This window comes from Moschus berezovskii, chromosome 6 (assembly GCF_049115385.1).
Source record: "Moschus berezovskii isolate FMDL1 chromosome 6, NW_MosBer_1.0, whole genome shotgun sequence".
NCBI lineage: Eukaryota > Metazoa > Chordata > Mammalia > Artiodactyla > Moschidae > Moschus > Moschus berezovskii.
In genome coordinates, this window is record NC_142465.1 from 91,340,001 (window position 1) to 91,366,814 (window position 26,814).

The 26,814-nt window shown below is 36.9% G+C and overlaps 1 protein-coding gene across 6 annotated transcripts in view; it reads left to right on the plus strand.

Moving 5' to 3' along the window:
* The window catches only part of SOX5 (SRY-box transcription factor 5), a 1,155,320-nt gene that overhangs the window by 1,012,020 nt on the left and 116,486 nt on the right, over positions 1–26,814 (plus strand). For all 6 annotated transcript variants that reach the window (XM_055394458.2, XM_055394455.2, XM_055394462.2 and 3 more), the window contains exon 13: positions 17,533–17,618. In XM_055394458.2, the coding sequence (XP_055250433.1) occupies positions 17,533–17,618 (86 nt within the window). The remainder of the gene's footprint in view (positions 1–17,532; positions 17,619–26,814) is intronic.

A 26,814-nucleotide genomic window follows, 5' to 3' on the forward strand; every position in this document is an offset into this window, starting at 1 on the left:
TAATAGAACATATTTAAACTTTTCTTGATCCTATTTATATAGTCAACTCATAACAACCCCTCACATTTTTTCAAATATATTAAAGATAGCATTTGCTGTCTGTACAAATATCAAATAATGTAGAAGTATATTAAACAGAAGCTAAAAGTTATTTGCCTGTGCAACTATAACCAAAAAAATCATGGCCATGTTTCTTCCATACAGAAACTAAAAGTTTTCTGCCCTCCTGTCTATAACCCCAATCTGCAGAGGTGATTACTGTTAACAGTTTGGTACCTATTTTTCCAGAACTGTATACACATATATATATTGTATACACATATACTATACACACATATATGTTATATACTCATACATAAATATGTATTTATTTATATGCAGGAGTGAAGATATCTGTGTATTATATGCTATGTAATATATATATATATATATATATATATATACCTCATGTGTGATATTTGCTATATAATATATAATGTATGGGAGGATAAATGTTTCTGCTATATTCTACTTATAAATATAACAGAAAATCATGGCCATCTTTCTTCCATACTTTCAGACTTAAATTATTCTGCATCATGTTTCATTAAACTGAATACACTATATTTTGTGTTCCCAAGCAATTAGCATTTAAGTTTGTCTACAGTACTTCACAGTTTTAGACAATGCTACAATAAACATTTTTATGTGCACATATTTGCCCCAAATGTATTATTCCTGTAATCAGTTCCATGACCAGAATATGGTGTTTTTCTTTGATATATATATTTTTTTCCTTTTGAACATTTTTCACCTGAGAGATTATCTCTAAATTCTAATGCTCTCTGAGTTGGTTAATGGAGGGTTTAAAACTTTAAAAATTGACTGATCTGAGTTAAGCTATGAATAAGCATCAGTGAGACTTGTAATCTGAAACTGTTAATTGTCTCAAATTCTGCCAGAAAAAAAATTATACAAGGTGTCAAAATTCGTTGGTGGTCATAATCCCATTTCATATTATTCTGTGTCCTTGGGCAAGTCATTTTCCTCTTTGTACATTAGCTGTCATCTTTAAAGTAGCTCCAGTGATGTCTGCCCTACTCATTTCATAAGGAGATCGTAAACATTAGATAGGACAAATCTATGCATTTCTAAACAAGTTAAATTATTCTATAATGTATCACTATTTTCTTCTTTGGAATAAAAGCTATGACAAACCTAGTTCAGTTCAGTTCACTTCAGTCGTGTCCAACTCTTTGCAACCCCATGAACCACAGCACGCCAGACCTCCCCATCCATCACCAACTCCCAGAGTTCACCCAAACCCATGTCCATTGGGTCGGTGATGCCATCCAACCATCTCATCCTCTGCCATCCCCTTCTCCTCCTGCCCTCAATCTTTCCCAGCTTCAGGTTCTTTTCAGATGAGTCAGCTCTTTGCATCAGGTGGCCAAGGTGTTGAAGTTTCAGCTTCAACATCAGTCCTTCCAATGAACACCCAGGACTGATCTCCTTTAGGATGGACTGGTTGGATCTCCTTGCAATCCAAGGGACTTTCAAGAGTCTTCTTCAACACCGCTGTTCAAAAGCATCAATTCTTTGGCAAGCAGCTTTCTTTATAGTCCAACTCTCACATCCACACATGACTACTGGAAAAACCATAGCCTTGACTAGACGGACCTTTGTTGACAAAGTAACGTCTCTGCTTTAAATATGCTGTCTAGCTTGGTCATAACTTTCCTTCCAAGGAGTAAGTGTCTTTAATTCCATGGCGGCAATCACCATCTGCAGTGATTTTGGAGCCCAAAAATATAAAGTCAGCCACTGTTTCCACTCTTTCCCCATCTATTTCCCATGAAGTGATGGGACCAGATGCCATGATCTTAGTTTTCTGAATGTTGAGCTTTAAGCCAACTTTTTCACTCTCCTCTTTCACTTTCATCAAGAGGCTCTTTAGTTCTTCTTCATTTTCTGCCATAAGGGTGGTGTCATCTGCATATCTGAGGTTATTGATATTTCTCCCAGCAATCTTGATTCCAGCTTGTGCTTCTTCCAGCCCAGTGTTTCTCATAATGTATTCTGCATGTAAGTTAAATAAGCAGGGTGACAATATACAGCCTTGACGTACTCCTTTTCCTATTTGGAACCAGTCTGTTGTTCCATGGATGTGAGAGTTGGACCATAAAAAAGACTGAGCACCGAAAAATTGATGCTTTTGAACTGTGGTATTGGAGAAGACTCTTGAGAGTCCCTTAGACTGCAAGGAGATCCAACCAGTCAATCCTAAAGGAAATCAGGCCAGAATATTCATTGGAAGGACTGATGCTAAAGGTGAAACGCCAATACTTTGGTCACCCAATGCGAAGAATTAACTCACTGGAAAAGACCCTGATGCTGGAAAAGATTAAAGGCAGGAGGAGAAGTGGACAGCAGAGGATGTGATGCTTGGATGGCATCATTGACTCAGTGGACATGAATTTTAGCAAGCTCTGGGAATTGGTGATGGACAGGGAAGCCTGGTGTTGTGCAGTCCATGGGGTAGCAATGTCGGACATGACTGAACGACTGAACAACAAGAGCATGACAACAGATATCATTATTAATTATTAAATGTACCAACCGACTTTCAAAATTCAGAATTTGATATGATGAAAAGGATTTCAGGAATTTACCTACTTTAGGTCACTCTACTTGCATTGTTGTTTTTTATTTTTTAGGGGGAGGGAAAATTTCATAACATTTCTTAATTTCCACTGGTCTAAAATTTACCATTCCTGGTGAAATCTGTAGGCCAGGAGTTATCACAAGTGTCTATTCCATAGTCTTATTATTAATGAGTGGTTTAGGAAGCTTTCTGTTCTCAACCTGTAGACTCTGGATACACTGCACAAGGAAGGATGTCTATCATCAAGGGTGTCAAAAAATGGAGTGCTTTTTAAAAAATGAAATACTTGCTAAACCATCATATTAAAAGTGAAAAATAAAAGAGAAATAGCATTTGTATTGGTCTTTATATATATAACATATATATTTGCTTAGTTATTTTTGCCTGGGTCTTGCCGCATGCAGGCTTTCTCTGTTGCAGAGAGTGGAAGCTACACTTGGTTCAGTGTTCGGGTTTCTGATTGCAATGGCTTCTCTTGCTTTGGAGCACAGGCTTTAGGCACAAGGGCTTCAGTAGTTCTGGCACACAGTTTCAGTTGCTCTGAGGTATTTGGGATCCTCCCAGACCAGGGAGTAAACCCATGTTCCCTGCATTGGTAAGCGAATTTTTAACCACTGGACCACCAGAGAAGTCCCTTAAATTGGTCTTAAGTGGCTTGTATGAATGCCTGTCTTCCAAATCCCTACTTTTCTAATGCTTTCATCATTTTGGATGCTTTTCTCTTTTCCATTCATTTCTTCAAAATACACAGAGGCAAAATGCAGACAGCACTCTCATATAGATGTACATATAGAAGCAGTTCCTTAATTAATAATTCTCTTTGTACAGCTTAAAATGAGTTACTATGCAATACTTAAATGATGCCTTGGTTGAAATGGTGGAACACAGAAGGAAAAGGATACTTGTTTGATTTATTGTCACCTTTTCAGGGATACTCAGATTTATTAGATAACTAATCTAGGAATTTTCATTGGTACTAGAATTCATTAGATTTATGGGGAAAAGGTGAGGAAAAGACACAATAATTTTTATATGCAGAAATGACTTCCCATTTTAAAACGTTTTTTGAAGAGTTTATAAATTAATCTGTTACTAAACTAGCCAACTAGGTTAACTATTAATTAGGGTAAAGTTTTCCTTTACAATACTACATTAAGAAGACAAAAAAAGAGTTTATTTTAAAAAAGTCTCTTACTGAAAAAAATTTAGCTTATGACAAAGCAGTTAAGAACTAATGCTCACCTAAAGATATCTTCTTTTTAAATAGTCAAGCAAGATAATTTATTAATTATACTTTCTCAAATAAAATTCATATGAAATATTTCTATTCTTATTTTATGAGTTACTACAAAATATTAGCATTTTTCATAAAATATTTCAAATATTAAAGTCATATTATACTATTCCAGCAAATCTAGAAAGGCTTTACAGACTTTCTGCATTTAGAAGCCCTTTCACCTTTATTGTGCCATTGTGGTCAGTCATATCCAACTCTTGGTAACCCCATGGACTGTAACCCACCAGACTCCTCTGTCTATGAAATTTTCCAAGGAAGAATAGCAGAGTGAGTAGCCATTTCCTCCCCCAGGGGGTCTTCTCAACACAGGGATCAAACCTGCATCTCCTTCAGCTCCTGGGATGGCAAGCAGATTCTTTACTGAGCCATCGGGAAGTGAAGTGATTGGAATAGTCACTATGATGAAGGATTTTGTTTATATCATCTGTTTTCATATAAAACATCTGTTTACAAGGTTGAGGTACATATACACAATGGAATATTACTCAGCCATAACAGGGACTGCATTTGAGTCAGTTCTAATGAGGTGGATGAACCCAGAACAGAGTGAAGTTAAGTCATAAAGAGAAAGATAAATATCATATTCTAATGCATATGTATGGAATCTATAAAAATGGTGCTGAAGAATTTATTTAAAGGTCAGCAGTGGAGAAACAGACATAGAGAATAGACTTGTGGACATGGGGAGAGGGGAGTAGAGGGTGAGATGTATGGAAAGAATAATATGGAAACTTACATTACCATATGTAAAATAGATAGCCAACAGGAATTTGCTGTGTGGCTCAAGAAACTCAAACGGGGCTCTGTATCAACCTAAGGGGGTGAGATGGGGAGGGAGATGGGAGGCAGGTTCAAAAGGGAGGGGATATATGTATACCTATGGCTGATTCATGTTGGGGTTTGACAGAAAACAGCAAAATTCTGTAAGCAATTATCCTGCAATAAAAAATAAATTAATTTAAAAAAAAACCTTTTCTAGTAGATACCTTGACCACATTCAGGTGCTTTATTGGCATCATAAAAGTGGGTTTTATTCATGAACAGAAATCATTTTAAGATTTAGAAAATTTATATTATTGACTTTTAATATCAAAGGGAAAATGAAAATATACAAAAGAGATAAATTACAGAATATTAGAAAAGAATGGTTTGATGTATGGAAAATATGTTACAAAAGGTTATTTGACTACTTTCTTCAAGTCCTTATTACTTAACATCCTAAAACTCTAGGCCTCTTTTTCCACCTTCATTTTCTATCCTTCCTTGGTATCATTGGCAGCAGATCTAAAACACCAATATTGCTTGTGTTAAACTCTGTACAAAAAACTAATTTCTTCCTTATTTGTATAATTATTTGCTTACGAGCTATTTCTTCTGTTAAGCCTTAAGCTTTTGAGGAAGAGTTGTCATCTGTATTTGAAATTTGTTAATTTCTTTTTTTTTTTGTAATTAATTTTTTATTGGAGGCAAATTATTTTACAATATTATATTGGTTGGTTTTGCCATACATTGATATGAATTTGCCCCGGGTTTACATAAGTTCCCCCTCCTGAACCCCCCTCCCACCTCCCTCCTCCCTTTATCCTCCCTCTGGGTCATCCCCGCATGCCAGCCCCGAGCATCCTATAACATTAAATAAAATATTGCTTCATATATTCAATGCATAAACATTTTATAGCCTGCTTGGACTGCAAGGAGATACAACCAGTCCATTCTAAAGGACATCAGCCCTGGGTGTCCATTGGAAGGACTGATGCTAAAGCTGAAACTCCAATTCTTTGGCCACTTCATGCGAAGAGTTTACTCACTGGAAAAGACTCTGATGCTGGGAGGGATTGGGGGCAGGAGGAGAAGGGGATGACAGAGAATGAGATGGCTGGATGGCATCACTGACTCGATGGACATGAGTTTGAGTGAACTCCGGGAGTTGGTGATGGACAGGGAGGCCTGGCGTGCTGTGATTCATGGGGTCGCAAAGAGTTGGACACAACTGAGCAACTGAACTGGACTGAAATGGTCAAGGCACTATGCTAAAAACTGGGAATTTAAAGATTAAGTAGACATAATTCTGCCTTAGGATGCTAACAGTCTGGTTGGGGAGAGTGATATATAAACAGATGTGATATAATAGAGCCATGCATAGAATTTTAACAAAGGGAATGAATTCAAGCTTGGTAGAAGGTGTCAGGGAAGGCTTCTTGGGGTGGGGGTCCCTAAAGGATGATGCCTAAAGTCAAATCCTACAGGAGAAAGGGCAACTAAGCAAGTGAAGTTGTTGGAGTGAAAGGACACAGAAACAACATTCCTGGTTGGAAAAAAAAAAAAATAACAGCCTTGATTGGAAAACACAAGATGAATTAGAGTACATGGACCTTTAAGTAGTTTGGTGTTGGGAGTGAGCTTTAAGGTAAGAAATGACAAGTGAATTGTTTGAGGACATAAGAGGAAACCAATTTTAGGAAGTATTTACAGACCTTCTATGTTGGCTGAAAATGTTAGTCACTCAGTCGTGTTCGACTCTTTGCCACCCCATGACTGTAGCCTGCCAGGCTCCTTTGTCCATGGAATTCTCCAGGCAAGAATACAGGAGTGGGTAGCTATTCCCTTCTCTAGGGGATCTTCCTGACCCAAGGATCAAACCCATGTCTCCTGCATTGCAGGCAGATTCTTTTCTGTCTGAGCCACCAGGGAAACCCCAAGCAACTAAGGCACTTCTTTCGAGCCAGAATCAAACCAGCAACATAAGGACGTCCACATTCATGAAGTCTATAGGCCTCCGCTCTACCAGCTGAGCCATCAAAGAGTGCACTATGCTGCAGGAACTGGAAAACCATTTAAGGGCTAAAAATCAGGGTTGAGTTCATACTGGCATTTAACCATCAATCCATTCATTCATTTTTTATTTCATCCACATCAAGATATACTTTTCTTGTTTACTTTTGAACTTTTTAGTCCTTAGCACACAGTATGTACCTAGTAAATATTTACTACCATTTCAGTACAACCAATGAATACTTATTGTGTACCTATAATTAGTGCCTCTGGAAATTGAGTAGAAAATTCATTTCTTTAGCAGAATACTGAAGCCTGGGAACCTGATTGGTACGTTTTCCAGCAGTAAGAAATGAAAACCTAGGAGTTAAAAAAACAAAAGTTTGTAACTGATCAGCCATGAAGGATTAAAGGAAGGGAAAGATCAAGGATACTTCATATGTACAGCATAGGTAACTGGGTGTCACCAAAATTAATAGAAATACCGGGAGTAGAAGTAAGTCCTACAAAAAGGGTGATTAAATTAACTGTGAAAATTGAACTTCCTATGGGACAGATGGTGGGGGTCAAAGGAGTTGTCCAAAACAGTACAGAAATATAGGCTAGAGTCATTGACTTAAAATATTTTTTATAAGGTCCTTGGACCAAGAGATTGGATAAGATCATTCAGATAAGGGAAATCAAATGAGAAAAGCCAAGCACCAAGGATTAGACCCCAAGAAATATCAATATTTAAGGAAGGAGTGAAGGGAGGTAGAATAGCCTATTGCAGAAATAATAAAGTTGGCATGAACAGGGTATGAGGAAAACCAGAAAGGCACATTATAGGAAAACTCAGAGAGTGTGGTGTAGTTTGAGAAGGAGGGAGCCATTAGCAGTATCAACTATTACACAACAGCGTTCATTCCAATTTGGCAAATCAAAGGTCATTATTTCCGGAAAAGTTTATGGATTGAGAATTAAATTGTAGTAGAAGGATTTAAGATTATCGCTGAAGACTAGCTTCCAGCAAGTTAGATGAGAAGAAAGTAAATAAATGACTCCTTACCAAGGGATTTTGGAGTCTAGACAATTGGCTGTTTTTTAGAATAGGAGGTAATTGTGCATATGCTTAGGGACATGGTATGAATAGATTCTTACCTTGGCATTTGAGGAGCTTCACAGGCTCTAACCAACCTTCTGAATATTTCTTGATACTGTATGTCATAGGTTCAACTCTAGACTAGTTCATAAAGACATTTTATTCATTCATTTCTCTGATCCTTACTTTTAGGCTCAACCATGTTATTCATTCAGCAAATATTTATCGCATATCTACTGTGCACTGAGCACTGCAGTTTTAGACTTCTCTCATCTTCTCTAGTTATTTTTTATTCAAAGCCTAACTCAAGACCGGCCCCTCCCCTGATTCTTTCTTCAGTGATTTCAACTCAAATAAACCCCTCTTTTCTTTGGTAGTTGCTGCCTTTCTTATTCATATAATTTTAATCTTGTAGCTTTGATTCGCTTCACTTTCCATATTAATGGCTTATTTTGTAACTGAAAGGGTCATGAAGGCAAGGAGAACTGGATCTTTTATTACTTTGTACCCTATATGCAATATCTGACACATGCTAACTGAATGAACGTTAAATGAATATATCTATTTTGAAAATTTAAATATATATTTGTATTATCCTCTATAAATGTGACACTTTTCTTATCACAACAGTAAGTATTATAGTACTTACTATCTGTGAGAGCCTGAACATTTATTTTTAATTTGTAGGATGAGAACAATTATCTACCTTACTGAATTGTTCCAAAGATTAAATGAGACTTTATACACAGATCAGTAAATATATTCATTCATATATGAATGGATTTATATGTGTATATTTTTATGTATATATATGTAAAATATTTTAACAGTGCCAAAAGTCAACAAATACTAGTTGCCCACATTTCAAATCAATGGGAGCATAATGAATAATTCATAATTGATGTTGGATCAACTGATGCTGAAACACTTTGTGTAAAAAAAGGATTTTTTCCCCTAAACCACATCTGACAATAAAGTACCCCAAGTACAATTATTTTTCTCCCCCTCCCCGTATTTCTTTTCTCCCATCAAACTGGCCATCACATGTGTCTCCCCCATCCTATGTGTTCCTTTCTCTTTCTCTTATGATTAGTTTAGGCCATTATCATTTCCAGCTTGATCTACTGCAGTAGTTTTTAAACATGTCTATTTGTCTCCAGCCTCTCCCTCTTCCAATCGATTCTATCCCTTGCCACAAAATTGATCTATCTAAAACACAAATCAGACTGTGTCACTTTCCTGCTTAAAACCTTTCAGCAACTTAAGGTTGCTTTCAAAGTAAAACATAAGGCTCTGCAAGATGTGTTCTACCCGCTTCTTTAGCTGCAGAGCTTAACATTCCCTTTCTGCATCAGACACACTGAGACTATTAAAATACCCCTGGAAGTATAGAGGCTACACAGATAATAGCCATTGTTAGCACTGTGCTATGTATAGCATGGGGCTCCTTCCAAGCAGAAGGAACCCACAAGTTCATCTGTTGGCCCAGGAAATAAAAGAAAACAACTTCCTTTGAAAATTCCATTTCTCCTTTTAGGTTGAGGGCAAGAGGTGAAGGGGGAGACAAAGGATGAGATGGTTTCATGGCATCACTGACTCAATGGAAGTTACTGTTGTTCAGTTGCTCAGTCACGTCCAACTCTTTGCAACCCATGGACTGCATGCAGCACACCAGTCTTCCCTGTCCCTCAGCATCTCCCGGGATTTGCTCAAACTCATGTCCGTTGAGTCAGTGATGCCTTCCAACCATCTCATCTTCTGTTGTTCCCATCGCCTCTTGCCTTCAATCTTTCCCAGCATCAGGGTCTTTTCTAATGAGTCAGCTTTTGGCATCAGGTGCAGTGGACACGAGTTTGAACAATGGCAGGGAGAGAGTGAAGGAGAGGGAAGCCTGGTGTACTGCAGTTCATGGAGTCACAAAGAGTCGGATACAACTTAGTGACTGAACAACAACAAGTGTCCTTTTTAACTTCTTCTTATCTTACACTCCTGTAGAACTCCCTCTACCTGGAAGTTAGAGTGGTAGGAATGGGGACTTTTAAGTATTAATCGGAGAAGATGATTAATAAGAGCAATCCTGGTTGCACTAAGTGGTGGAGGCTTACTGTGTGACTTTTCAGAGGACATAGAAAGTAGGCGGTAAAAGGATCTTGAAAGATAATTTGTGGTGAAGTGCCATTTATTGAGATTAACAAATAACCTTCCTCAATGCTCTTTCCAGGTTAATCTACCCTACCTTCTTTTCTGGAAGTTTCCATAGTGCCTTTTGCACTGAGCTACTTTTCTCATTGTACCCCTGGACTGGTTTACATGTTCATTTCTGTAACTTTTTTAGGAACTCTTCTAGGGCAGGGATTGTGTGTGTGTGTGTGTGTGTGTGTGTGTGTTTGCATTTGTGTATACGTTTTAATTTTTATAATGCCACATACTTTCCAGATCATTTATATTAGTTCAGTGGATGAAAGGGATTCTGAAGGTGACCCTGAGCAAAAACATGCTTGCTTTTGACAATCTTGTTGTTGTTATTCAATTACCAAGTAGTATTGAACATTTTTATGACTCCATGGACTCCTTTTATGACTCCTGCCAGGCTCCTCTGTCCACGGGATTACCCAGACAAGGATACTGAAGTGGATTGCTATTTCCATCTCCAAGGGATCTTTCCAATCCAGGGATCAAACCTGAGTCTCCTTCATTGGCAGGTGGATTCTTTACCACTGAGCCACCAGGGAAGCCCTTTGACAGTCTTCCTCAGACTAAATAACTTTGTTGTTTTTCTTACTCTGTATATAGAAAAAAAAAGTCTCTTCAGTAGTATCATTGAAAAGAATTATTATCTAAATATTCATTACTTTTTACTACTAACATATGTAACATGATTTCTGAGGGGTTATTGGGTTATTTACTGTTAGATATATCATTTATATCAATAGATACTCTAAGCTAGATTGTATTTTGGAAACTGTTAATTAACATGCCTCAGTGTGTTTTTCAACTTTTTGAAAAATTTTAGTTTTGAGCTAGAATTTTCCATACTTGGCTTGAAAGAAGACACAAATTAAGTTTGGAAAGGCTTAAGGAAAAACTGTTCAAATGGTTAAAAACCTAGCAAAGAGTAGAAGAAATGACTTTAGGTGAAAGTCAATTTGAATAACTTACACATAGTTAAACTTTAAAAGTCAGAATTTTCCATTATCCAATTTTTTACCAAGCAAATATCTCATGAGGTATTTACAAAACAAACCAGTTGTAACATTTTTAGTGCAGTTTATAAAGAGATGGCATAAATAGATGACAGTATTTACTTCTGTAAAAGGCTTTATTTTTCCCCAGCAGTTTCTGAATTTCTCTGTCCCCATTTAAGAACTACTCTTGACCTTGTGTTGAAGTCTTATAGATTATGTGTCCCTTTCAGAACACTGACACGTGCATATAATACATTTTGAATCTCCTTAATTGAGTTAAATTGTTATATTGGCCTTTTTCACATTTATGGTGTTTGTATTTACTTTGTAACTGGGGCAGATTTCAGTCAAACTAGTTCTTGATGTTTTCGGTCTGAAATATTGATAATAAAGTACAGTTGGTCTGAAACACTGATAATAAAGTACATATGCTTCAAGTTATATATGTTAGTATGTTGAATGGAGATAGGTGCATTATTAATATGGTGGCTTAGACACAAACCTTTTGAAATTAGTTAACATCCTGTTTTTGATCTTATGTTTATCTTGAAACTGTGTGTGATTATAGTTATATAAGGGCAACAGTACTCTTTTTAATTCTTGCTGCCAGTTTTTTTATTTTTCCAATTCACTTTAACATCAACTACACTGATATAAAGTTGCTTATGGCAAACATATTGCTTTAGTTTGCTAAGGCTGCCATAGTAAAATAAAGCAAGTTGGTTGGTTTATACAACAGAAGTTTATTTTCTGACAGTTCCGAAAGCTCAAAATGCAAGATCAAGTTATCAACAGTGTGGATTTCGTTCTGAGGCCTCTTTTCTTCATTTGTAGATGGTTGTCTTCTCCCTCTGTCCTCGCATAGTTGTCCTTCCTTCTATGTTGCCTGCGTCCTAATCTCTTTCTATAAGGACACCAATCATATTGGATTAGAGCCTACTCATACGACCTTGTTTTATCCTAATTACCTCTTAAAGGACATATCTCCAAATACAGTTATATTCTGAGATACTGGAGGTTAGGACTTAAACATATAAAGTTTGAGGGGACCCAGTTCAGCTCATAACACACACGTACATTATTTAGCTTGCATGTGTATATGTATGTGTACATATTAATACATGTACAGTATGGCACATGAATAACATTATAGTTATGCATATATATATGCATATTCAAAAGAAAGATAGCCATATTCATTTTATTGCTATATATTCATGGATATAGGAAATGAAAAATAATAAGATTCTAATATGCATGTTCATTTTTAAATGTTATGGAATAGTGTAGATTTTAACTAATGAGTTTAAGTTACCTTGTAATACTCAATTTGTTATTAAGAATTATATGCTAATAGTTGGAAAGTGCTCTAAACACCTATGTGGGTATTTGCAATCAACCCAAATTTATGAGTAAATCTGTATCCCTAGGTTAGAATTCGGAGTCATCTTTAAGATCTTCTATTACTTAACCCCTTTAATTAAACTTGTTAAAACTTCATTTCATATCCATTGCCTTTTTGTAGTCAGATATCTTCTAGTCTGGATTATGAAAAGTTTCCCAGATCCCTGCTTTCTGTCTCTTTTCCTTTTATTCTATAAGCTGTGAGTTAAACTGGTTTTCTCTCCATTCCTTCAGCATATCACACCCATGCTATGATACATTTCACCTTTCCTAAAACATCTCCCCCCACACATGCAAATCTTCAAGGCCACACTCACTCTTATTTTCACCTTTTATTCTTTAAATATTGAAACCTGGAATTAGTTCTCCTTTAAGTCCTATAGCACTGGTTGTCAACTCAAATAAGTTCTTTTCTAAGAGAGACTTATAGTAAATAGATATAGGCAAATACTGTGTGTTTTGTTGTTTTTGTCTCCCATAAAAACCAGCAGAGTTCTAGTCATGTGGTAGATGATGTAAGTGCTTATTAATTGACTTTCAACAAGTAAATTATATAAAGTGAATTATCACTCTGAAGAGCACCATAGCCTCTAAACTTTTTCTGTCATTACTTTTAACATTATAATCATTAAATAAGGAATATAAGTGAATGGTACAATTTTAAGTATTTGAATAGAACTCTGGGAGCTGGTGATGGACAGGGAGGCCTGGCATGCTGTGATTCATGGGGTCGCAAAGAGTCGGACACAACTGAGCGACTGAACTGAACTGAACTGAACTGAATAGTCATAATATTTGCTGTTTGCTAGTTTACATAAATGCAGATTCAAATATCTAAACTTCCTTTATAAAATCAGATATAGTATCTTCTGGATTAAATATTTAAAATTCCAAATGATAAGTAAAGCCTTGTCAGATAACATCAGTTGTCCTTTTTCCTGTATCACCATTTTCTTTTCTATATATGATTTTTCTTATTAGTATATAAGCATACTATCATTTTTACAAATGGATACCTTTCTAGTAAAATTTTCTTTATCACACATCCTCCAATACCTATTGCAAAGTACGTCACTGAAATTGTCTTGTTTTAGCACTTGGGCAGTGCATACAAATAGTCTGGAAATCTTGTTAAAATTTAAATTCTAATTCAGAAGGTTTGTGCTTGCTACTTTAATAAATTCTCCCAAAGCTTAGTGGCTTAAAATAAACAATTGTTTGAACACAGCTGTGTTCCAGCTGAGTCTTTCACGTCCTTGCAGATAAAGGTGTTGGCCTGGGCTGCAGTCATCTCTCGGCTTGACTTGGGGAGAAATCCACTTTCAAGCTCCCTTCCTTGGTTGTTATCAGGCCACCTCCTTCACTTGCTGTTGGCTGGAAGACCTCAGTCCTTTGCAATGTGGGCCTCTCTATAGGACAGCTCCCAATATAGCTGCTTGCTCAGAAAAGGGGTGGTGGGGAGCAAGCAAGACAGAGCCAGAGTTTTTTGGTAACCTAATGTCAAAAGTAATATCACATCACTTCTGTGTATTCTGTTCATTAGAAGATATTTACTAGGCCCAGTCCATGAGGGGAGGGAATTGCACAAGGACATAAATACCAGGAAGTAAGAGTCACTGGGGCTTCCATCTTAGAGGCTGCCTGCCACCTTAGAGTTGGGGTACAGTCTGAAATTCTGCTGGGCTTCCCCAGTGGCTCAGTGGTAAAGAATCCGCTCTCTGTGGAGGAGTCACAGGAGACTCAGGTTCAATCCCTGGGTTAGAAAGATCTCCTGGAGGAGGGCATGGCGACCCACTCCAGTATTCTTGCGTGGAGAATCCCATGGAAGACGAGCCTGGTGCTCTCTGGTGTATAAGGTTGCAAAGAGTCAGACATGACTGAGTGACACAGCATGCACACATGCACTGAAATTCTGCTAACAAACTCCAGGCTGATGCCAGTGCTGCTTTTGAGAACTTCACTTTGAAAAGCAAGGATCTAGACTTATAATATTCAATTTCTGTCTTCTATTCAGTCTCTACGGATCACACTCACTCCAGTTAAGCTTTCTTAACCCTTGCTCCATTGAAATTGCCCTTGTAGAGGTCTCCAATGACTTCTATATCACCAAGTCCAACATTTGAAAAAATTGATTATTCTTCCTGAAAATCTTTCTTTACTTGGCTTCTGGAACACCAAATTTACATTTCTCCTCTGTTTTTCTGCTAGTTACCTATCTTACTAACTATACCTGTTAGGATATCCCATAATCCAATCTTTGGAGCTCTTTTTTTAATCTATAGTTAACACTTGACTGGTTATAGCTTAAATTCCAGAAATATGCTGACCACTCTCAAATTTCTTTCTCCTATGTGAATTGCTCCTCTAAAATCCTAACATGTTTATCAAGTTCCTCAATGAACACCTATGCTTGGAGACTGATAGATTTTTCAGGTTTGAAATGTCCAAAACAGAACTCTTTATTCTTTCCCCTTCATTTTCCTCCCAGATGGGCCCAACCTGAGAGTTTTGTTTATCATCTGTGTTTGCAAATCCAACAAATAGTTCCACTTCCTAATCAACTGTCCAGTGAAAAACCTGGGAAGCATCTTTGGGTCTTTTCTATGTAAACAATCATTAAGTCTTGTCAGTTTTGCTTCTTAAATACCGCCTGACCTTCTCCATCATTCTTTATTCCAACATCACCACCCTAATCTGAACCATCATCATATATTATACAGAGTTCTGCATCTTTTTATTATTGATGACAACTTCGAACCTCAAGCCCAAGGGGTTTTGCTCAACCCATATTTTTTCCTTGTTTATGGTTTCTTTTTCCCAGTAGGACAAAATTTAGATTCTTTATATTATACATAAAGTCATACACAATCTGGCCTCTGATTCCCTCTCCAAGCCCATTTATCTCTACTTCCCTGCCTGTACTCTATACTTAAGAAGTTCAGGAACTGAGCTATGATATAACACTCCCATTTGACCCTGAGTCTTAATGAAAATTATTTTCCTTCCTGAAATGCTTCCCTTCTTTGCCTGGCTTGTTTTCACTTAATTCAGGTTTCAGCTTAAACATGACTTCATCCTAGAGGGTGTCTTTGATCTTTTAGACTGGGTTTGAGGTACCCACAGTGGAGTCCATAGCATTGTATGCTTAACGTTTACTTTATTTTATACTAATCATTGAGTTCGGAGAAGGCAATGGCAAGCCACTCCAGTACTCTTGCCTAGAAAATCCCATGGATGTAGGAACCTGGTAGGCTGCAGTCCATGGGGTCGCTAAGGGTCGGACACGACTGAGCGACTTCACTTTCACTTTCACACATTGGAGAAGGAAATGGCAACCCACTCTAGTGTTCTTGCCTGGAGAATCCCAGGGATGGAGGAGCCTGGTGGGCTTCCGTCTACAGGGTCACACAGAGTCGGACACGATTGAAGTGACTTAGCAGCAGCAGCAATCATTGAGTTATCCTTTGTCTTTTTCTCCCATTAAGCTGTAAAACCAGATCAGTGGAAATAGATGCAGGTATTTTGAAGCCTGAAACATGTAATGTAATTTTGGGGACTGTATTTAAAAATAAAAAATATGGAAATTATGTATATAAATATATGTATATATATGATCTACATTATGGGCTTCCCTGTTGGCTCAATGGTAAAGAATCAGCCCACAATCCCTGGGTAGGGAAGATCCCCTGGAGGAGGGCACAGCAGTCCTCTCTAGAATTCTTGGCTGAAGAATCCCATGGACAGAGGAGCCTGGAGGGCTATAGTCCATGGGGTTACAGAGTCAGACACGACTGAAGTGACTGAGAACGCATGCATGATCTACATTATATACATACATACATATATATATATATATAAAGTAAAGAGAAAATATTTATTTATAAAAAGGATCACAACAAAGTAAAAAATTAAGGAAGCTGACAGATATAAAAACATATGACCCTGTGAACACACTGCTAGGAGCCCTTTCCAGAACCCAAAGCTTAAGCTTCATTAAATTTCCAGTAAATACACCTCTTGACGTAAGTCTTCTTGAAAGCTCCATTTCTAGTGTCAACAGCAGTATTTAACACAAATCAGGTACTCAATAAATATTTTTGAATGAATTATTAACTGAGTTATTTGTAGTTATATTTCAATACATTTGACATTCAACAAGTTTTTCACAAATTACAGTTCTACAAAAAGCTTCATATATTAGAAAATTGTTCTTACAGTTATTATTTTCCATTTTTGCTACAGTTGCATTTCAAATGACTAATAATGTGTGTATCTGTTAGCATATCACCGGGCTCTGTGCAGATATCCATTGTACCTCTTTACTAAGTGGAAAAAATTTGTTATTTGCATCAAAATATCTTCTATAATATGTGTATATATGTATAGATGTTTGTGTACGTCTGTATTTTTATAGATTATCTGTATTAAAACTTTAATTTTTAATTGCTTAAATTTTTTAGTGTTTTAGTTATTCCCACAAACAGAAAGCCTTTGGGGAAAACCACCTATATTCTTTTTCTTTTACAGTATATTTTTTTAAACATTTGTCTCTGGAAATAAAGATAACTAGTATTTTACATAACTTTTAAAAATGCATCAAATTTTTTCTTTATAATGAGTTTGTCCATGGAACATTATTTAAGAGGTTATTTGAATCAAGACAGTAACATAGCATTCAAAAGATAAGCTACTTGGCCTAAATATTGAGAGTTTAGTTTGTTAAAGTAAAATTAAGTTTAGTTAAATTATTTTTATAATAACATTTTAAATTTGCTGAGGACTTGGTGTGCTCATATCAAGATTATCAGGTGTGATGTGTGTGTGTGTGTGTGTGTGTGTGTGTGTGTGTGTGTGTGTGTTATAAAGCGCAGCCCTCTGATCAGTGCTCACTTTTTCCTCCCATTTTCCTAAATACATCATGAAAAAAAGGATGAGGTTTCCGCCTTAATTGCTTGTGCCTTTTATTCACGTTCCTCTCTCAGCCAGAATTGTGAAAAGAGTGTTAGTAAAAAGCTGCACAATAGAGCTTTTCATTAGGCCTAGGCAAGGCACACAAAAGAAGGCTTTTGGAAAGAGTGAATGCATGAGTTTAATTTGCAGGTGGAGAGTAGATAAAAGGTGCTGACGCCTCTATTATTCTCTTACGTAGGTGACCCTTACCCTGTACAGCTGATCCCAACTACCATGGCAGCTGCTGCCGCGGCAACACCAGGCTTAGGCCCACTCCAACTGCAGGTAAGTCAGGAAACAATACACCGGAGACAAAGGTTAAGTAAATATCGAAAACAGCTATTATCCTGTTAACGCAGAATATAACTGACTACTGATATTTGCCTCACACTTCTTTGTTTTTGAATTTATGTGTACTGATTCTCAACCCAAAGTTGTTTTTTTTTTATTTTTAGTCCTGTTTTCTGTACTAAAGATAACTTGTAATTTTTTTCTTGCCTGGTATGATTTAACAAAATGAGCTATAGTTTTACTTTGATTACTGTATGTCATAGTTTCATCACAGAATGGTCTTCATCAAGATAAAAAGAAGGAAAAAGCTAAAAAAGATATTCAGATACTTATGGATCAAGACAACTCAACAAAAATTAAATTTAAAATTGTTCAAGATGCTCAGTATTTTTTAAGCACTCTGTAGATCTCTTTATTTTCCTGCTAATGCCAGCTCAGTTGGATAAGCAAGAATAAGTAGACCAAATAAGTAGATGCCTAAATGAACACAACTTTATCCCAACATACACTTTTTTTTGATCCAGCAGAAGCTATATTCCCATATATCCTTGAATGTCAGTGATAACTCTATCAGATCCCCCAGTGATTTTAGAAATTTTGTCTCTGGAGTTGGAAAGAATATCAATTAAATTATATTAAAGATATCTTTCATTAACTGTTTAAATCTTTCAGTCAGCATCCTACCACCCTCGTTTCTGTTGTTTGGGACTTTATAAGTTACACCGTTAATGGGAATAACAAATCATCTAATAATAGGATTAATCTCCCCTTGTGAGAAATGTTATATCTTCCTTTGCCTGAAAGACACAGTATGCTGGTAAAGTCAAGCTTGAAGCACTCATGCTTTACAAAATTAAGTTGTATTCATGAAAGTGCATTGTCATGATAGATGACCTTAGCCTATAAGGAAAATACAGTTTAAATTATAGCATCAAAAGACAGATGCATCTGGTTGGCACAGGGAATTGTCAGAAGACGTGGTGGGTTTCTGAGAAACTGGTTGAGTCTCACAGGAGGGGAACACAGGAGGAGCTGAGACATACTGTGTTCTACAGAGGTTAATAACAGTCATTCCTATTCTACCTTTTCTCCACAAAAAACTACGGTGTGAGTTTCTGTTTCTTTGAGCTGGAAATAACTTTAGGAAGTGTTGGAACCATGGGGACAATCAAAGTAACAACATTTGTTATCCTTTGAAATCTGAAAAATAACTACAATACAGAGAAGTGGCTATAACAGGTAAAACTAAAAGGAGTAGTGGGATTAAAGGAAGAAGGAAGAATATCCAGCAGTAGATTTGAATGTGGAAAATAGGAGTTTTAGAGATCTAGGCTGTCAGTTTTCAAAACAAATTAGACGTTCTCATTTCCTTTCACCATTGGATCAGTGATGAGAGGGAACACAGGCAAGCTGGAGGTATCACCTATGTTTCATTGTTATATGCCAGTAGAAACTGGCTTTGCTAGGTAGCAGTCCAAACTTACTTTTCTAAAAAGAATAGTATTAGAATATTTTTACACAAATTAAGTTTTATTTCTGCCCTTATGATATGATATCAGATTCCCTTAACATGTAAGTATACGAAAACTGTGTTTATCACAAAACAAGAAAAAAGACACCAAACATATTTTCTTTTGCTTCAACTATGGTAAAGAATCTGCCTGCCAATGCAGGAGATGCAAGAGGGGCAGGTTTGATGCCTAGGTTAGGAAGATCCCCTGGAGAAGGAAATGGCAACCCACTCTAGTATTCTTGCCTGGAGAATTCCATGGACAGAGAAGCCTGGTGGTCTACAGCCTGTGGGGTCACAAACAGTCAGACATGACTGAGCACAGCACAGGGCAGGGCAACTGTAATTTGACCTATAAATGGGATAAAGATATTTTATGTCAGGTGGCTTTGTACACATTAAAATGTATGAATTTTAGTTAGGAACTCAGTTTGGGCTTCCCAGGTGGCACTAGTGGCTAAGAATCCACCTGTCAATGCAGGAGACGGAAGAGACTCAGTTAGATCCCTGTGTTGGGAAGATCACCTGGAGGAGGAAAAGGCAACCCACTCCAGTAGTCTTGCCTGGAAAATTCTGTGGGCAGAGGAGCCTGGCGGGCTACAGACCATGGGGTCACAAAGAGTTGGACATGATTGAGTGACTGAGCACACACAAACCAACACTGTGGAACAGTAAGAAAATTTATAATCTTATCTTTTCATAATAAGCCATTAACTTCTATTAAAACCCAAATACGCACACACACACATACATGCTTTTTGCTTGTGATTAAAAGTACTCAAATCCACATACGTATTTCAAGCACATGTCATAGCAGAGAGTCTGGCTTTTCTTTGAAGTGGGCTTCCTCTCACCTTTGCTCAGGTGCCTACACCAGCCTACTTTTCTACTCTTGTTCCTAACACTGTATTCACAGATCCGTAACCTTGACTTCAGCATTCCCCAGAGCTGCAAAGGAGACTTGCATACTCTTCCTTCCCTTGCATTAAAAAAGACCCCAAATTCTTTTCTTCTCCATAGACCTTCCCAGACAGGACAGGGAAAAGCTCCCTACAATGTCTAGGCAGAAGTCTGCTCTTAACCCTAACCCAACGTTCACTCTGGTCTTGTGAACCTACTTCTGTGAAGCTTCATCTCAATGGAGAATAATATATGAGCCAGTTTTAATTTTCTCCAAACTCTGCTTTTAATTATACTGATAAATCTCCATTTTTCCATCACTTAATAGTACCTGGAGTAGACGTCGTCACTTTTGAGTCCCTTTCAGTAACTAAGATTATCTTTCTTTTATGGAAATTCAGTCCCATGTTTTTATGCTAGGTTCTCTGGCAAGGCTTTCATACAAAGATTAACTCATTGAATTCTTATTGCAACACTTTGTATTATGTCTTAATAACTCCTTTGACAAGAAAACTGGGTCACAGAGTCCAATATCTATGGTTTTAAAACAATTTTATATGTTTTTCCAAATACAGGAGATTTTATTTTAAACTTTAGAGTTGTTGCCCTTCTTTAGACATTTGCTTATAACTTAATGGCAACCCACTCCAGTGTTCTTGCCTGGAGAATCTCAGGGACGGGGGAGCCTGGTAGGAGGCCGTCTATGGGGTCACACAGAGTCGGACATGACTGAAGTGACAGCAGCAGCAGCAGCAGTAACTTGGTAATAAAATTATGACAGTAAGGCTGATTAATTGGTACTCATACAAACCGTATGTATGCATTGCTATACTGAAGGAAATAGGATTCATAATGACAGCTATCTACTTCAGACTCTGAATTTTCTATTTCATAACTCTTTACACAGATATGTGTTGATTCAAGCTTCTCTTTTTGAACATCTAGATCTAAGAAAGGACCCTGTAAATATATTTCTACACACAGTTGATACTGTTTACCTGCCATTCATTTTCCTTTGAAATTATCTTTTGCACATAGTTGTTCACACTTGGAAAATAATAAGTAAAACCAATAGTCAAGACCTTTATTAAAGAAGAAATAATGTCAAGTACAATACTCTTAAAAGACAAGCAAAATGACATGTTTTAAATTAGACCACTATTTATTACTTAAATATCACTTCATGTTCCTGGATAAAATAAGAAAATATTTTTCATGCAGTAAGAAATACGTTGGGATTCCATGGTGGTTCAGATGGTAAACAATCTGTCTGCAATGCAAGAGAACCAGATTTGATCCCTGGTTTGGGAAGATATCCTAGAGAAGGAAACGGCAACCCACTCCAGTATTCTTGCCTGGAGAATCCCATGGATAGAGGAGCCTGGTGGGCTATAGTCCATGACATCACAGAATCAGATGCTAGTGTCCAACTAACACTTTCACTTTCACGAAATACTTTACATTAAAAAAATCACCTTACTATATATACTTTTTAGGAGCAATTAAAATAGTCTCTGTGCGTGCTTGGTCATTCGGTCATGTCTAACCCTATGGAATATGGAATATCCACCAGACTATTCTGTCCATGGCGATTCTCCAGGCAAGAATACTGGAGTGGGTTGCCAATTCCTTCTCCAGGATATCTTCCCAACCCAGGAATCGAACCCACATCTCCTGTGCGTCTACTGCATTGCAGGCAAATTCTGAGCCACCGGGGAAACCCCTAAAATAGTATAAGTCTTGTCAAATTTTTATTTTTATTTTTATAGAGAAATATGAGTAAGAAAAATGACAATCTGAGTTGTATATAAAACATAAAAATTAACATGTTGTGCTCAGGTACCATTTTATTTATTTCTATTATAACAAAATATCTGTCCTTAACTCCTCTGAGCCTTTTCCTAAGCTTTTAAGCCTTTCCTGAGTTTCAGATCCATATATCCAACTATTTGTTGGCAACTAAGAGGAAACATAGATATTTACACATACAATAAACCAACTACAAAATGGACCTGACCACTTATCTTCCTTGCCCCCTGACCTGCTCATTCTTTGATCTTAGCAAATGGCTCCATTCCGTCTGTTTCTCAACCCCGGAAAGCATGAGCACCATCTTTAAATTTGCTTCCTTCTTCCTCTGGACCTATACATTCATTATCTTTCTATTCATTCCACCTACTAAATACATCAATAATTATTTTTTTTCATATTAACTGTCACTCTGTGAATCTTGCTACCCTCATAGCTTGCATAATTAACCCCAGTAGCCCCTGAACTCGGAGAAGGCAATGGCAAGCCACTCCAGTACTCTTGCCTGGAAAATCCCATGGATGGAGGAGCCTGGTAGGCTGCAGTCCATGGGGTCGCTAAGGGTCGGACATGACTGAGCGACTTGACTTTCACTTTTCACTTTCACACATTGGAGAAGAAAATGGCAACCCACTCCAGTGTTCTTGCCTGGAGAATCCCAGGGATGGGGGAGCCTGGTGGGCTTCCGTCCATGGGGTCACACAGAGTCGGACACGACTGAAGTGACTTAGCAGCAGCAGCAGCAGCAGCAGCCCCTGAACTGGCCTTTCAGTCCTCATCTTGCCCTCTTCAACACACTCTCTCCTGTATACTTTTGTCAGAATGATCTTTATGATTCTGATCATGGCCTTCTCCTACTTAAATACCTTAAATTACATGGTGTTTTCAAATTCTCTCTCCCTTCTGGATCTTTACATGTGGTATTTTCTCTTTTGGGAACCCTATCACCCACCTTTTTTTTTTACCAAGCCAACTCCTACTTATCCCTGAGATTGCAAATGAAAACCTCACTTTTTCAGGGAAGTCTTCATTGCCTTCAGGTCTGGATTAATGTAGCTCTCATGTATGCCTAGACTACACTGTATTTTCCCTCTCATGGCACTTGTGGAATATGTTCTAAATCCTACTTTTTGGCTTCTACCAGATGGCGTAATCTATGAAGTGATTGATTCACCCATCATTTGCACTTACCCACGTACTTGAAGTATTTAAGGGACTTAATAAGTATTTATGAAACTAAAGGATGAAGAATTAATCTTAACATTACACTTAAATTATGTATCGTTAACTTTAACTTGCTACTCTTCTTTATAATAGTGGATTTAAGCTGAATATTAATGATTAATTTCCCATATAAATTAATATTCATCTTTGTGGAAACTCTCCATGCCTAGTACCATGTTTGGCACTAAGTGTTTAAAAGCTGCATTTATAATAGTTCTGCTCTACACTGCCTTATTCATTGTGCTCCAGCTAACTAGATCCTTTGCTGTCCCTTGACTTGCCAAGGTATGCTCTCACTTTAGAGTTTTACATTACCTGTCCCCCTGCCTGGAAGGCTAATTCACTTCATTCAATAATTTTCTCTAATGTCCCCTCCCCTAATCTTGGTCTAAGTAACCTCTTGAAATCATAAAATAACCCTCCCAGAGATACCACACTTCTATTTCCCTTATTGTGCTTTTTTTATTCTAAAGCACTAGTCATATTCAAATATACTATATAACTTGCATAGTGTGTTCCTTTTTTATTATCTGCCTGTTTCAAATAATGGAGGGAATGTCATTTTGTTGTTGTTGAACAGTAATGTATCTCAAGTGCTTGGGAAAATGCCTAGAAAGTAGGTGATATTCCGTACGTAGTAATCAAATGAAGAAACTATCATGAGCTAATGGTCATCATCTTTTTTAATAAGATAACAAAGCAGTATATGTTTAGTTTCTGGAATAAATGATATTAATTTAGATACTATGGAACAGTATGTTTTTTCAACCCTTATTAAAAGATTCTTAGTATATGAGAAAGCCACAGATCTATCTCTTCTGTTCCTTCCTCCTTTTATCTTATTTATAAACATGGGCGGCTGAATAAAGAATGTGTTTTAGCATTTATTACAGTTTATATAATTCCTTGACGTCATAATTTGTGAGAAAAAAACATTTCAACATTAGTTTGTTTCTGCGTTGCTTGTTAACATGTATACAGACACACATAAGAATGTGAATTGCTCGAGGCACTTTTGACTCAGTAGGACTCACCGTGACAATACAACACTAAAGGGAATTATTTCCAAATAGTGGAGAGATGTATTATCAAAATACTAACTGGCCAGTTAGCAATCTCATATACTCTTCACCCCATTCTCTTTTTACTTCTCCTTCTCCTTTTTCCTTTCCCCTTCTTCTTCAAACTACTTGTTTTTCTTCCAAGAGCCAAGGATGCCTTTTGATATTTGTTCTCCTAATATTGTCTTTTTTAAAAGGAGGAATATTAACTTATATAGAAAACTAATCTCTCATTTTGACATTAAGAAGTGAGTATAATTATTTAAACAAAATAAACTTACATTTTGAATCTTTTAGACATTTGTGACTTGATAAAATCAGTTAAGCAAATTGTCTATAATTAATGAAACCAGATGATGGCAACAGTCCATGTAACATTTATTTCTTGTATTTATTGTCATTAATTTGCATTTTAGTTAATGGGCATCATGAAATTTTTAATAAATAGTAAGAATTGTAGTGTAGTATCCTATTTCTGTTTCTTAAACTAGGTTTCTAAGATTGGAAATTAGAAGGAAATATTTATCCACTTATTTCTCACTTTATAAATACCATATTTGTGTTGGCCAAGATGGTTGCCACCTGTTCTACCTATAGGAAGCCAAAAATGTCGACTCCAACCAGTGATTAATAATCCTAAGCAGGGGAAAAAAGGTTGAAATTCTTCTTGGATGTACATATTTTACTCAACTGAACAAGTAGTGTTCATTCCAGAAATTTTATTAAATCAATTTACCTTTTACTGATTTTAGTAGGATTATTTTTAAACTGCATAATAATATTTTTGGAATAAAAACTCTAACTTAACAAGTTGTCATAAATGAAATCCCATAGAGCTACAGTTCCAGCAACCCCTAATATCAGTAACATGTATCCTCCAAGATACAGAAAATGATAGATGACATGTGATCAGAGGAGAGAATGAATTATATAGAATATCAACTAAAATCAATCTTTTTTTCCTAGCTATCAAAGGTACATGGAATTCATGGTGGAAATGGCTTCAGTTCCTCTCTGGCCAAAAGTAGCAACAAGATAGATGTGGATGAAAAAATGAAGTTCATCTTTTTATCAACCTCCTGCCAGTCTCTGAAGGAGGTCAATAATTATGACAGGACACAGACAAATGCTTCATATTTCCCAGAGCGCTATAGTGACTGAGCATGTCTTCATGTGTCTGACCAAAAGAAACTCCCAGAAAATCAATAAGGAAGAAATAACCATATGGAGAGGTCTAGACATGAGGCTTTTTACCTTCTTATTGAAGGAATTACTTACAAGATTAATCCTTGTAAAGTACTCATCTTTAGCTACCTAGATGCTCTGCTATTCAGTTTATTTCTCAGGTCACCATCATTTCCACACAGGATGGAAAATGATCAACTGCTCTTCATTTCAGTCGCAACCCTGGTGTGTTGTTTGCAGTTGGACTTCTGTCTGCATGAGTGAGTTTTCTTGCAGGTTAAAAGAATGAATTCCCTCCTTTCCTCTCCCTTCGACCCTGAGCCTGCAGGGCAGACAGACAGAAGCACACATATGATTAATACAGCACAGCTGCAAGTGTGAGGCATTTGCATATGTATTAATAGAGGCAAAAAAAACCCAACAACAATTAAATTATATACAGAGACATTCTGCATACTAAAGAACTTATGTAAATAGGCCTGAAAAAGTGCAGCCAACATTTCCCCTGACTTCTCCAAGCCCATATGGGCTAGAGTCAGAACCCAGCAGTGTTCAAGAATCTCCTTTAAGGAAAAACCTGGTAGGAGCTGCATCCATAGTTATTACCACCCCTAGGGTTCCCGGGAGCTGTTTGACATTTGCGCAGTGGAGACAGTACCGGCGGCGTCTTTTTCACACTATTCCTGTATTGCCTTGTTTCCAACAGTTCCATGGTGTCTCATTACGTGCTAACAGAAACATCAGTACACATGCGCTTTTCCACACTATCCGTTTTTATTGTAATGACCAATTAATGGTAAACTTTAAAATTGTATTTTAAATTCTCCCATTAACTATACTTAAGTAATATAAACGATTTATCAATGCCAGGTTTCCTGGTCACAAGTTCATGCCCATTCCTCGATGGCGTTCTGTGTTCTCTTAATCACAACACGGTTAGGTTACTCTAAAATGTTTCTAAGCTAGTTACCATATATAAAAGGATTGCTAGGCTCAAGGCCAACAGTAGATGCAATCCTAGAAACAACACCAGTTTGTTGTAATTTTGAAAGTGTACAGGTTTTTTGTTTTATCAAGAAAAACAGAAATACCCAACTCTCTAGTTTGGGTTATATATAAGAAGGAAGAGAAACTAAAATTCTTCAGATTCACAGATTGTATTTATATTAGAAATCAGGTCCTTAAACATAATTGTCAGTTTAGATTATGTTACTTTAATTTATTCAAGGAATGTCTTATGAAGACAAATTCAAACTTAGAAGTAAAATTCTATATAAGTAAAAGTTATCAGTTGGATAGCATCACCAACTTGATTAACATGAGTTTGAGCAAGCTTCGTGAGTTGGTAATAGACATGGAAGCTTGGTGTGCTGCAGTCCATGGGGTCGCAAAGAGTCGGACATGACTGAGTGAACTGAACTGAAAAGTTATTGCTTTAATAGACAACGATAAGAATCTTGAGCCTAAGGAACCCAAATGAAGAGAGATGCTCCTTAAGAGA